This window comes from Phyllobates terribilis, unplaced genomic scaffold (assembly GCF_046119375.1).
Source record: "Phyllobates terribilis strain yellow unplaced genomic scaffold, ASM4611937v1 Scaffold_2__4_contigs__length_985480577, whole genome shotgun sequence".
NCBI lineage: Eukaryota > Metazoa > Chordata > Amphibia > Anura > Dendrobatidae > Phyllobates > Phyllobates terribilis.
In genome coordinates, this window is record NW_027362762.1 from 358,236,451 (window position 1) to 358,249,818 (window position 13,368).

Here is a 13,368-nt window from a genome sequence, read left to right on the forward strand (position 1 = left end):
CAAAAACCTGCTGACAGATTCCCTTTAAATAAACTGCTTTGTTCTTGACACTTCCTGGTATTATGCTTTGACAAAACTTAATTGATACATTCATGTGTAGATTACATGCCTTTTTAGTGTGTTTCCATATGTGTTTTTTACCTGTGGATTTTCCGCATCTGATGCAATTCTATAGGAAAAATCTGCACAGAACACTTCGTGTACTCACTGGAGAATTTTACATGATATGAAACACGCACCGCGGGTCAGTTTACACTGCGTAATAAAAAGCACAGTGGGTACGAGATTTCTGTAAAGCCCATCCACTTTGCTGAAACCTAAGATGATGCATTTCCAATTCAGTGAAAATATGAAGCATCAGAAACTCATCGTGGGAACTTAACCTAATGGGGGAGTTTTATTTTTACTTAAATGCATAAATTTGTAGATAAAAATAATTTTTGCAATTGGTGCAAAATGTTTCATGAAAAACCCATTTGCCTTTTATAGCCTTTGTGTTGCACTGCATATTGATGGCTGTAGAATAAGTTACCTAAGGCCATGTGCACACGTTCAGTATTTGGCGAGTTTTTTACATCAGTATTTGTAAGTCAAAATCAGGTAAGGACCAATCAGAGGATATTGGCTTACAAATACTGATGTAAAAAACTGACCAAATACTCAACGTGTGAACGTGGCCTTAGAGCCCATCAGGGAGCTGGTTCTGGCATGAGACTTTATAACGCTTATGTTCCTTTTTCTGAGCTCCTCTCAGTTGCTTTATGACCACAAATTTGAGCTCAACTTTCAACTGGTCATAAATCAGCTGAGAGGATCTTAGAAGAAGGAACATAAGCGATATAAACTCTCCAGTCAGAACAAGCTCACTGACAGATCCTCAGTTAACTTATTCTGCAACCAGCAATTGGCAGTGAAACACAGAGGCTATGGAAGGCAAAGGGTGCAACATTTTTCATGAAACACAATTATAAAAATACTTTGTAGCCTAAAAAAATGCCCTCAAGGTGTCCATAACCCAAAATTGTAACAGATTCAAGAAAGAGGGAAACATTTCCACATTTTTCTAGCAGTTTTTGCCTAAGGGAAGAGTCAGATAGCTGTATAACTCCGAAAAGGATTGCAAAGCAATGCTCGGACTGGCCGGCAGCGATCCCAACATGAGCCTGACAGCATGTATTTCTATGCAGCTGTCACGCTCAGGTAGGGAGAACCGCCGGCCAGTCCGAGCATTGTGTTGCGATCCTCGTCAGAGTTATACGGCCATCTGAGACTGCCCTAAGTTGGAGAAAAAACTCTGAGAGAGGAATGGACCCTTCAGACCCAAGGCTAAGATGAAATCTAATAATATGCCGCCTCATATGTTGCCGATGAGCTACGGAAGCGTTGCAGTTTGGCACTTGTACTGCCGGCATTTTTACCACCAAATATAGACATCTGGCCTAAATCAAAATACTCAAACGCTACAGTATATTTTGTTGTTTGTTGCTTTTCTTGTTTGTGCCATCTGGCTGCGTTTTCAGTTCATCAGAATGTAAAAATGTGCGCCGAAATATGATGTTATGATTTGTCTTCACTTCTGTAACTGGTAATTATTGCAATCAAATCCGTGTTGGTTAAACAAAATTATTTTAATTTAAAAAATACCGAAACAAAACACATTGCCCACATCATAGCGTCACTTTATAAAAACATACTCAGTTCACTTCAGATATTCGCTTACACAATAATGCACGATTTTCTACGGAAAGAACATTTTTTGCCATTTCTGCAATGCGGCTACACTCACTTTGGCAAGCTCTCTATTTTTATGGCAATTATACATGAAGACGTATACTCCCGAGGATATTCTGTAAGGAAGGTTGTTGAATAATGGTTTACAAAAGAAAATATTTGAAATGTACATTAAAGCCCTTTTGCATATACTCAGATTTCTTACATGTAACTAAACCTTACAAAACCCAATAGCATTGCACTGAAGAATTTGCTTAGTATAAATATTTTTGGTCCCGGTTTTTGAAATGATTCATTGTGTGCATATAATAGTATTGAACTTATGGTATGAAACTATAGATTTGTATATAATATTGGAAATGTTCTATATATATATATCTAAGCCTAATTCAGTGCCAGGTCCAGTTTAAAGGGAATCTCTCATCAAGTTTTTACCATCCTGAGAGCAGCATGATGCAGAGACAGAAACCCTGATTCCAGCTATGTGTATCTTATTGGGCTGTTTAGTTTAGTTTTGATAAAATCACTATTTTATCAGCAGGGTATAATCACTAGAGGACTAGTAAAACTGCTGCCTGGTTATCAATCATATTCATAAACTCTGTATAATCCCACTTTACCACAGATTAGCAGCTTTCTGCCTATGCACAGTGTACACAGAAAGGTTCCAATCAGTGGTGAGAGCATGGTTATATAGAGCTCAGCATTCAGCTAGATCTGCAGCAGATAAAACACTGATTATATCAAACAGATAGAAAGCAGCTCAGTGACACATTGCTGGAATCAGGGTCTCTGCCCCTATATTAAGCTGCAATCAGATGGGGGAGCAAAAAGTTGGTGACAGATTTCCTTTAATATAGGCTCTTTCTGGTGAGAGCTTTATTACTGCTCAATGCCAGTACAGGTTAATTGAATAGTTACTATATTAAAACCAATGAGTTTGTGATTAGGGATGAGCGGACCCGTGGTAGTTCGGTTCGGGTACCAGATCTGTTCCTGAACTTGAACCAGAACCCGAAACCCATAGAAATCAATGTGGACCCAAACTTTGTAGCTGGAAAAATCTCTGTAAAATGGACTTCCAGGAGAAGTCAGTGTTCGGAGTTCAGCACCGGGCACTAGGTGCTTTACAGTTCGGGTTTGCTCATCTCGACTTGTGATCCTTCATAACCAAGAGCCTATCTGGAAGCAGTTCTAAGCTCTAGATAATATAAAGGAGGTTTCAATCACTTGAAAGGTAGTGTCCAAACCTGCAGGTTTTGCAGCTGATCTGCACCAAATCGGCATTTTGTTAATCTTGAACTATTTGTAATTTGTAGAGTAACTATATTTTACTATAAGGCTATGTTTATTGTTCATGATTTTTTCAACATTTTTTTATGCAAATTTTCAGCTGTGTTTTGCAGTACCAGCAAAGTCTATGAGATTCCAGAAATCTCATGCACACATCAAGGTTTTTTTTTTGTTCAGGATTTTGTGCTTTGCATGTTTTTTTTGCAAAATAGGGCATGTCACTTCTTTCAGCATTTTTTCACCCATTGGAAGTAATGGGTGGTAAAAAAAAAAAAGGCCTAAAAAAACGCACCAAAAACCCAGGTGTCAAGTTTTCAGCGGTTTTTGTGCCTAATCCAGAATGAGATTTTTTTTTTTTTTACTGAACTTCATGTACATGCATAACAGAGACAAAGGACAGTGAAAAAAATGCTGAAAAACGCACCAAAAAAAAAAAAAAAAAAAGCAAGAAAAATCCTGAACAAACCTCCTGGCAAGAGATCAGGTTTTGCTGCAGAAAAGAAACGCAGAAAAAACCATGATGTGTGAACATAGCCTAAGTAATTTGATTGTTTCTCTAATACATCTGCATAGCTCACACTGCACATTTCTAAGGATGTAATATTTTTTTCCCTAAGATAAAACATAACCTTTTTTTTATTTAACAATTAGATAAACGGCAGTAACCGGCTAGAAGCACTACACAGATTGGTTATCTACAGCACAGGCTGCAATTTATCAAGTAGGATTTTCACAGTGCACAAAAGTGCTAGCTAATACTTTTCAGTAAGAAAATGAATGAAAATGATATAGTGTATAGTTAGTCACTAGACTAGTGGTGGCAGAGATAGTCAAACATGTTATATCATTCAATAATATTCTAAAAAAAATACAAAATAACTAAGCACCTTATAGGAGAATTGTATGTGACTATAGTAGCTTGTAAAGTACAACTCTCCATTCTGGGACATATAATGCTCACTCTGAACAAGATATGTTATTCACACTGTACATACGTAATTCCTTTGTAAACATGAACTGTATAGTTATGTCTGCGTCATTGCATACTGTTATAAAAGTAACATGTCAACTTTATTTGTATACAATATATTAAAAGGGACATTGTGACCAAAGCATAGAAAGTGCTATATATAACCTTGTAAGAAGGGGTTGTCCAACAGCAAATTCCCTTTAAAAGATGTGAATGTTTTTCCGCTCACATTCTGATTGCTGAGATCTGCTCCAGCACAGAAGTCAGACATCAAACTACTTGAGTTCCAATTTATTGCTGTATATGATTAAGGCTTGTGGTGGTCGGGGATTGAAGTGTTTGCATTCAATAAGACTTATTAGAATAACAAATAGGTAAGTAAAGATAGTAAACATAAGTTAATATACATGTTACAGTTTGCACAAAATATGCAATCTAGTGTTAGAGATTGGAAGTGATAGAGTTCTTTTAATTAAGACATTCTTCTCTTGTGCTTAGTCTTCAGTGCATGGTCCAGAAACAAGGAAGACATTGTCCAATGCCATTTCACCATTTTTCCCCTTCCCACGTTCAGATTCAAATATAATCTGTAATAAGACAATAACAGCACAAGAAGTTAGCATGTCCTCTCTATAAACCACATCAGTGTTCTATCGTTTTTTAGGTTGTCGGTAGACATAAGTCCATCCAGTTGAACCTATAGTCTAACATATTGATCCAGAGGAAACCAAAAACTCCATGGGGCAGATATTAATAGCTTCATATTAGGGATGGTCAGACAGCTGTATAAATCGGACTGAAATCGAAACGCGGTACATGGACTGGCCGGCGGCTCCTGACCCGAGCATTAGAGCTGCATAGAAATACATTAAGCTCTACCCTTAGGTCGAGAGAGCCGCCAGCCAGTCCATGCACTGTGTTCTGATCTGTTTTTGCCTTTATTGTGTCCCTGTTGACCCTCTGAGTATTTTGTTTTTTCCTTTGTTCCAGAGACACTGCCATTGCCCCCCAATAAGCTAAATGTTATGGTCTTTACTAAGGAGGTGTTAGTCATAGGGCAATTTTGCAAAGCAGCCCAAAGATACCCCCCCCCCCACCCCGAGAATCCTGCGAGCAACACCCTTTTGTAAAGACTATAAAAATTAGCATATTGGGTGCACTAAATAAAAAGACCCATATCTCTGGAACCTTATGGTGGATTTTTAAAAGGGAAAAAATGAATACTTAGTGTGGCAGCAGGAATAAAATGAAAGCAAAAACTGGCCACTTCTGATCTAGTGACAGGTCTTTAAAAAGTATATTGAATCCTTTATGGTGTGGGCATTCTGGTGTCATCAATATCAAATCGGTGGCGGTCCGACACACAGCAATTAGCTGTGGATGTACAGAGCCGGGTGAACACTGCTCTGAGCACAGTGGCCATTCTCAGGTGCGGCAGTTCACCTTCTATTGGATGTAATGGTAGCAGAGGTGTACTACCCAAGAATGGGAACTACACATTGTACAGAGCAGTGTTGATCTGGCTCTGTAAATCCGGGCCACGTGGGAGGTGCACATGATCAGAGGGGGTGACAGATGTCCGATCAACATCAATTTGATATTGATGACCTAAGCATACATCATCAATATGTCAAAAATGCTTCTGGAATAGAGAAACTAGCTGGCACCAAATACCAATGTGTATTGAACCATTCCAATCTTGGACTTGAGCAATTCAACTTGGTGGTACCAGGTGCTCACCAGAATAGATATATCAATTGAATGAAATAGAGAAAATCCGTCCTTAAGACGGAACCTGAAAACCTATCTCTTCAAACCAGCTTACAGCCTGCCATGACCTTGCTTGCTGCAACCTCAACACCGGAACTACTGCAACTCCCCCAACCTACTGTCTCCTTCCCCATCATCCTGTAGAATGTAAGCCTGCAAGGGCAGGGTCCTCTTCCCTCTGTACCAGTCTATCACTGTTAGTTTTGTTACTGTAAATGATATCTGTATTTTGTATGTAACCCCTTCTTATGTACAGCTCCATGGAATCAATGGCGCTATATAAATAAATAATAATAAAAAATAAATAGTCTTTATTTAACGACATTAAAATCGGCAGCATTGAAGGAGAGAGCATGTCTGGAGGACGACGGCTGTTTCTCACTAGGACTTACCAGGACCCCTTGAAGCACAGACTAGCGCAAAACGGTTGTCGTCCTCCAGACATGCTCTCTCCTTTCCTGCAGCCGATTTTAAACGTGTCTTTAATTAAAGACTTTGGATTTTAAAAGGTCTGGTGAGTGCCACTATTTTCTCTATTTCATTCATCAATATGTCAGTCTTGGACAACCCCTCTAATGTCTCCATACAAGTTTGATAGCGATACCCTTGCCCAATGCATATACACGCTCAGCTCAACTAAACATGTATATGTTATTAATATGGAGAGGGAAATATGCAGTTATAAGACATCTCATCTTCCATGAGAACAAATGATCGAAAATGTTGAAATTCAAAATGGCTGATCCCTCTCTTGCCCAACATCCCGTTGGGCAAAATAATGACAACTCCATGCACATTGATTGTTTGGTCAACTAATATGGTTGACGCTAATCTAATGTGTAAGACCACCTTTACACCCAGCATTTATCTTGCTCATTCTTTTGGTCTCTAAACCTTATACCGCAATGATGGCTTCATAACAGGAATAACTAGCCCTAATTCCTTGTGGAGTGTTGTGGCTTAGTGCTGGACTCCACCTTTCCAAGCCTCTTACTAGCGGTATTGTCTTTTTCTACTCCAGATACACCACTGCAACCAGGGTGTAATGAACTAGAAACAGGAACAGTAAGATTTTCTAAAATGAACATACATACAGTATATCCATTAGATATCCTGATATCATTTACATTGGTACAGAAAAGTATAATTTCCACAATGGCTGCCATTTCATATCTTCTCTGTGATATAAAATATTTCATAACAATGCTGGCTACAGTTTTATAGATTTTACAAGAAGAAACATTAGGCTTCTACAAAATGGTAATGAAACTGAAAATCTAAATCTAAGACACTGACATCATCCACATCATTATGTTATAGTTTTTTCTCCCCTTCCTGTGTGAGTTTCTGAAATATATTGATAGGTTAATTAGATTCATATGCAATTGGCCCTTGTGTGTACAGGTTTCAAAGGGAAACATCTTGTGAGCCCTGCTGGGGACGGGGAGTGATGCAAGTGCAGTGCCCTGTAGAATTTGTTGTCGCCATATAACTAATTGGGTGTAAATTAGGACAAAAAAGTCATTTAATACAGGTTTTACTTTTGAAGCAACAACTACAAAACACATAGCAGTTGATTACCTCTCACAGAACAAAATAATCTGATTATTCAAACTGTCCAATCCTTCTCTCCCTGGACATCATCTCTCAGGAAGAGTCAGGGGACCCCATACACATTAGGGCTTGTGCACATGATCGGAGAACTCAGACGACTGCTATCCGATTTTTTATTGGATATCACAATAACCCATGTTATTCATTGAGGCGGTGCAGATCGCCGATGTTTTTCACTGACAGAATCTGTATGTGAAAAACTACTGAAATTTCACTCTGTATTTGGGCGATTTCGAGAACAAAATAGGTTGTCATACAGACCATCAGTATGGCATCTGATTTTTACGGATACATTGCAGTTCTGTAAGATAGGGAACTGTAAATGGTCCTGGAAATGATTATTAGCTGCTGAGTAAAAAAATGGATTGTATACGGATGACAAGTGAGAAAAAATCGTCCCAGTCTCCTGGATGAGAATGGGACCAATTTTATATACGCTTAGGGTTCGCTCATACTAGTGCATAAAAAAGAAAAAAAAAAAAAAAAAATCGATCCCATTCTCATCCAGGAGAATGGGATGATTTCTCACTTGTCATCCATGGGTAATCTGTTTTTTAACTCAGCAGCTATTAATCATTTATAGGACCATTTACATTTTCCCATCTTACAGAATTGTAATGTATCCATAAAAATTGGATGCCACTCTGATGGTCTGTATGGCATGCAATTTTTTTCTGACACTGTACTGATTTCGGAATGAACTCGCACCATGCTGCAATTTTTTTCTCATGCGGACTACAGCAATCTGCTCTGCCTCATTGTATAACATGGGTCCGAGTGCAATCTGATTTTTTATCAGATTGCTCTAGTCCGATTTATACGCTCATGTGAGTAAGCCGTTAGATGCTGAGCCTATCCTGCTGATATTGGCAGTATTGACTATCTTCAATCACTTATGTATGTAGGTATTTAAGTCCTTAGAAGACTATTCTACATTTAATGTAAATATGTTATATTTTCATTATCATCCCTTGATAGAAATAAAAACGTCAGAGACTCCTCTGTTTTACACGATACCTTGTTGGAAGATCTGTCACGTGTCTGGGGTATTTCAATTCTCGCTATCCTCCATTCTCCATCCTTACTTCTGTTCTCTTCCCAGATTGGATTGTTGTTTTCATTTATATACACCCGTAGTTTTCCAAACTTTTCTCCGACAAGGCGATAAGTGAAAATTAAACAAGATTTGCTGTTTGTGAGCAGATTAGTAAGTGGGAGTCTCAGACGGGCAACAGCCTTCTTGTGACGAACACTAGCAGGAACTGATAGATAAAACCCAGCACCTGAATCAAAGAAGGAAATTAGTTCACCATATTAATTCTGGACAATACTGCTTTTCAAGTAGACCTTAAGAGGGAATACTGAGTATATAAATTGCAAGCATCAGATTTTATATAACAAAATTAAATTTGGAAGAGTTCCTATACAAGTGATGTCCAGAGTACAAGGAGGCGCCATACTGTGTAAGTACTGTAAATGTCAGAACTTTTTACATGATCAGTATTTAAAGGGAATCTGTCAGCAGGTTTTTGCTATATAATCTGAGAGCAACATAACAAAGAGCAAGAAAGCCTCATTCCATGGATGTATCACTTACTGGGCTGCTTGGTGTAGTTTTCATAGAATCCTTCTTTGTCTGATTTAAGTGTAGCAGAGCTAAGACTTTTGGACTGTGTATTACCTTGCCCACACCCCTGGCTGGCAGCTTCCTCTGTACATTGTGAATTGTCAGCAAGCTGCTAATCAATGGTGGGGGAGGGGTTACAGAGATTAGCTTGACTGCCTGGCATATGAGATGTAGTCCTGTAGTGTTAATCTCCTGCTGATACAGTACTGATCGTATTGAAACTACAACACACAGCCTAACAAGTGACACATCACTGTAATCAGGGTCTTGTGCCCTATATACTGTTCTCATATTAAATTGCAAAAACCTGCTGACAGATTCCCTTTAATAACATGTATACGGCAAATATTGTTCATATTTTATGATCTATACAATGAATATGATGTGTAATGGTGGGGCAATCCAATTTATACTGTGTACACCTGCATAGGCTCTGCTATTTTTTTCAATCAATGTCTGTGTTTTCCTGTTAGGTTTAGGTGGCTGAGCTCTATACATGATTGGACAGTGATGTATTATAATACACATACTTTTTATAGAAAAAACTCTGCTTGACCATACCTTAGCTGTTAAAAAATCTATTTCTTGAAATACCAGATTCTATTATATCTATTGAAATACCCATTTCTCCAGAAAAATCTATAAATCATCCTGCAGAAATGGCTTCAAGTAGAAACTTAATATGCAAATTGCCTCTTCAGAGAAAAAGAGGACTTGAACTCTATAGCGCCACCTATTGGAAGCAGCAATCCTACAAGTCACAGTCAACCCTTTAACGAGTCGTGCAATATGACTTAGAATAAAAGCCAAATCAGAATCTCAATTTGCAGACACTGTGTTTCGGGCTGTTGGCCCTCGTCAGTGCAAAGTATGAGAACGGATTTGGCTAGGTGAGGGCATTGCACGGCGAATAAGCCTCCTTACCTTGACATGCCAGAGCGGGTATGTCACTCTCCACAAGGAGAAACGTTACCCCTTAGATCTCAGTAGAAACTTTGTCATAAGTAAAAAAAAAAAAAAAAAAGTTATAACTATTGGAATGGGGTGCTTGCAACTGTATTGTTGAAATTAATTTTTATATTAATTTACTAGTATATATAGAATAACAAATATATACAAATTATTAACAATATAAGAACTTTATTGTTGAGGTGGGAGATTAATTTGTTTTTCCTCGATACACTACTGTCCTAGTTCCTGCACTAGCTGCTCTGCTCGTCTCTCTCTCCAGCCGGCTTCTTCTGTGCCTCTGCACATAGGGTTACTGCTACATTTACATTGAGTCACCTGACGAACTTTAAACTGCTACATTGCTGGGCTCTGCAACATATACAATTAGTCATTTGACCAACTCAACTCTGATGGAGGAAGCTCACATTAGCATTCTAACAGATACTCTGCTGTTCATCTACAACAAGAAACTTAACCTCCTCATCTCTGATACATTATTGAGCTCTGCAACATCTTTACAGTGCGTTGTTTGATCAACTCAACTCTGCTACATCACTTCACTAGGCTTTGTTATAGTTAAATTTGTCACAAGACCAACTCTACTCTGCAATATCGCTGCTCTCTACTACATCTGCAGTGAGTCACTTGACTAATTCAATCCGTATAATGTTACAGTGTTACAGAATGTCCTGATATGCCCAGCTCTGTTGCTGCACGCTACTCTGCTGTTCACCTACAACAAGTAACTGTCACGAGGATACCGCAACAGAGTGGGGTCAGACGATTTCAGCATTTGGTGACACATACACCTGCAGTAGTTAGAATGGCTTAATCATCATATTAGCAGTTCTGACTTTCTTTGCTCTGTTTCTGCAAGGTAAGGGTTAAACTGCTTAGTAGGACTCCTGGAGTTTTCTGTCTTATTGTATCAGCTGTTCTGATTTGGGTACTCCCCAGGTTTAAGAACCCTCCTAATTGCTTCTTTCTTTGCCAGTGATAGCTTACCACTTCCTGGTTTGGAGTTGAAGAAGAGTTCAGAGTTAGGAGCAGGTGGTTGGAGTAGTTTTCAAGAGATTTCTTTTGGTTTGTGTATGTTCCTCCTCATCCTCTTCCCATTTGGTTTGTCCCACCTACTCCTCCCTTGATTCCCACTCTGTCATTTTGTGAATGCATTTGTATGATTGTGGTTTTCCTTTATACATGTCAGTTTCCCCTGTCTGGTTTGTGTTATTCCATACACTTATGTCACATTCCTCCCTGAGTGTGGGAGAAAACAGATAGGCGTTCATATAGGAGCAAAGCAAGAAACGAGACCCCAGCATCCCCACCATCAGGGTTAATCAGGGGGACAGGGATAGCCTAGGGTTCCCTTAACCTAAAGGATGGGGTAGGAGCCCATTGTCCCTGCAAATCCTAATGCAATATTGTGACAGTAACTTGAACTACTAAATTCTGCTACATTATTGGGCTCACCTTCACGTCTATAGTGAGTCATCAGATGTACTCTAATCTGATTAATCGCTGAGCTCTAATACATCTCTACAAAGTCTCCTGACCTTCTCAGGTCTGCTTCATCACTAGGCTCTGTTATATTGACAAGTCTTCTTTATTGTGCCATTTTTCCAGTAACATTCCTGGTGGCGTGCTGGCATGATTTACCATCTCTCACCATGCAAGACCGCCAACTTACCTATCAGTCCAGGCTGCACACTTTGCTCCATTAACTGCTGTGTGCATGTCTCTTGTCTGATTGCTTAGGGCGGCGGCGCGGTTACTGCCTGATTCTTAAAGTTACAGTGCGCGCACTCCTAATGCGTCCCCAGCCTATTGCTGTGAGTCACTGGATACTTAAACCCCCTCCACCCAGTAGGAGGTGCCTGAGCAACACTTTTTTTCAGTGTGTTCTGTGCAACTGAGTTGCCAGGTCCTATCCTGTATCTTGTCTGTTTCCGCCACCCTGGGGTCTGTATACCCAGACCTGTTACCTGTATCTGTGACTTCTAGTCTGTTTCCGCCACCCTGGGGGCTGAGTTCCCAGGCCCATTCCTGTAACTTGTTCCGGGTTCAGTTCCTGTTTGAACTGTGTCCTAGCCCATTACCTGTCTGTCTCTATGTCCGTACCTTCCCTTTTCCTGCAGTGTCTGAACCTGCACCTAGCTCCAACTCGTTGTCTCTGTACTTCTGTTTGTGAGTTTTGTGTCCACTCGCTACTTCATTGTAAGTACCTTGTGTGTATCTGGTTCTGCTTGTCCTGTTTCCCTGCCTCTGTATCTACCTCCTGTGTTCTAGCTATCTTCCTGTGTTTCCCAGTCTGTTCCATGTTAACAGAGCCCTGTCCTGTCGGCCTGCACCTTCTGCTCTGTTGTGCCCTGCTTGTCCTCCGCACCTGTGGTTTCGCTCTGCTCTGCTTGTCCTCCGCACCTGCGGTTTCGCTCTGCTCTGCTTGTCCTCCGCACCTGCGGTTTCGCTCTGCTCTGCTTGTCCTCCGCACCTGCGGTTTCGCTCTGCTCTGCTTGTCCTCCGCACTTGCGGTTTCGCTCTGCTCTGCTTGTCCTCCGCACCTGCGGTTTCGCTCTGCTCTGCTTGTCCTCCGCACCTGCGGTTTCGCTCTGCTCTGCTTGTCCTCCGCACCTGCGGTTTGTTCCTGTATCCCAGTCTGTACTGGTCCCTATCCAGCCTGCTTTCCTGCCTGCCAGTACCCGCCTGTCTGCATACCAGCCGTGCCTGCCTGTTCCTGCATTCCCCAGTGTGGGTCAACAGCTGTGACCGGGGTCTGACCTGGAGTAGCACCTGGGCCACCTCCCACGTCCCTCCTCAGACCACGGAGTCGATTAAGCCGCCGTGTGTTCAGGGTCGGATCTGGCGAGACCCCTAGTCACGCCCCTCCAGGCACTCCTCGGTTCGTGGCCCAGTGGGATCACTAACCACGCTCACGCCCCGACTGGCGTGAGCGTAACATTCCCTAGTTTGCTTCATCATTCTTCATTACTGAATCTCTGGATTTCCTGTGATCTATTACTGTACTCCTCCACTTTCTGTCTAGGAATTACAGCCTCCATTGGGCCAAGATGTCTACCTTAATGCACCATCTGTCCAAGCTGCTCAACCACTACTCATCTGGACCAGGGCATTTGAGAATCCATTTCACCAAGTGAGAACTAACAAGTCCTATCACAAATGACCAAGCAACTGCATTGTTTTGTTTACAGGAATGCGGGTGATTGGGGTACTTCAAATTCAGTTAGAAAAAGATGATTTTCAATATCTGTTCGTGTGTTACTCATCTTACACTTGATTGTATCTCTCATATGTAATTTGGAAACAGATATCAAATGGAATGTCATGCTTCTCCTAGTTGGAATTGTTAACTACCCTCATTCAGCAATGTTATAGGCAACCCAAGTCCTCTGAC

General features: G+C 40.6%; 1 protein-coding gene across 2 annotated transcripts in view; it reads right to left on the reverse strand.

Annotated features, from left to right (window-relative positions):
- Nucleotides 1–1,607: 1,607 nt before the first annotated feature.
- The window catches only part of EGFL6 (EGF like domain multiple 6), a 112,327-nt gene continuing 100,566 nt past the window's right edge, over nt 1,608–13,368 (reverse strand). For both annotated transcript variants that reach the window (XM_073664694.1, XM_073664693.1), the window contains 2 exons: nt 8,396–8,661; nt 1,608–4,581 (listed from right to left, as the gene is read on the reverse strand). In XM_073664694.1, coding sequence (XP_073520795.1) covers nt 4,489–4,581; nt 8,396–8,661 — 359 coding nt within the window. In that variant the 3' untranslated portion in view covers nt 1,608–4,488. The remainder of the gene's footprint in view (nt 4,582–8,395; nt 8,662–13,368) is intronic.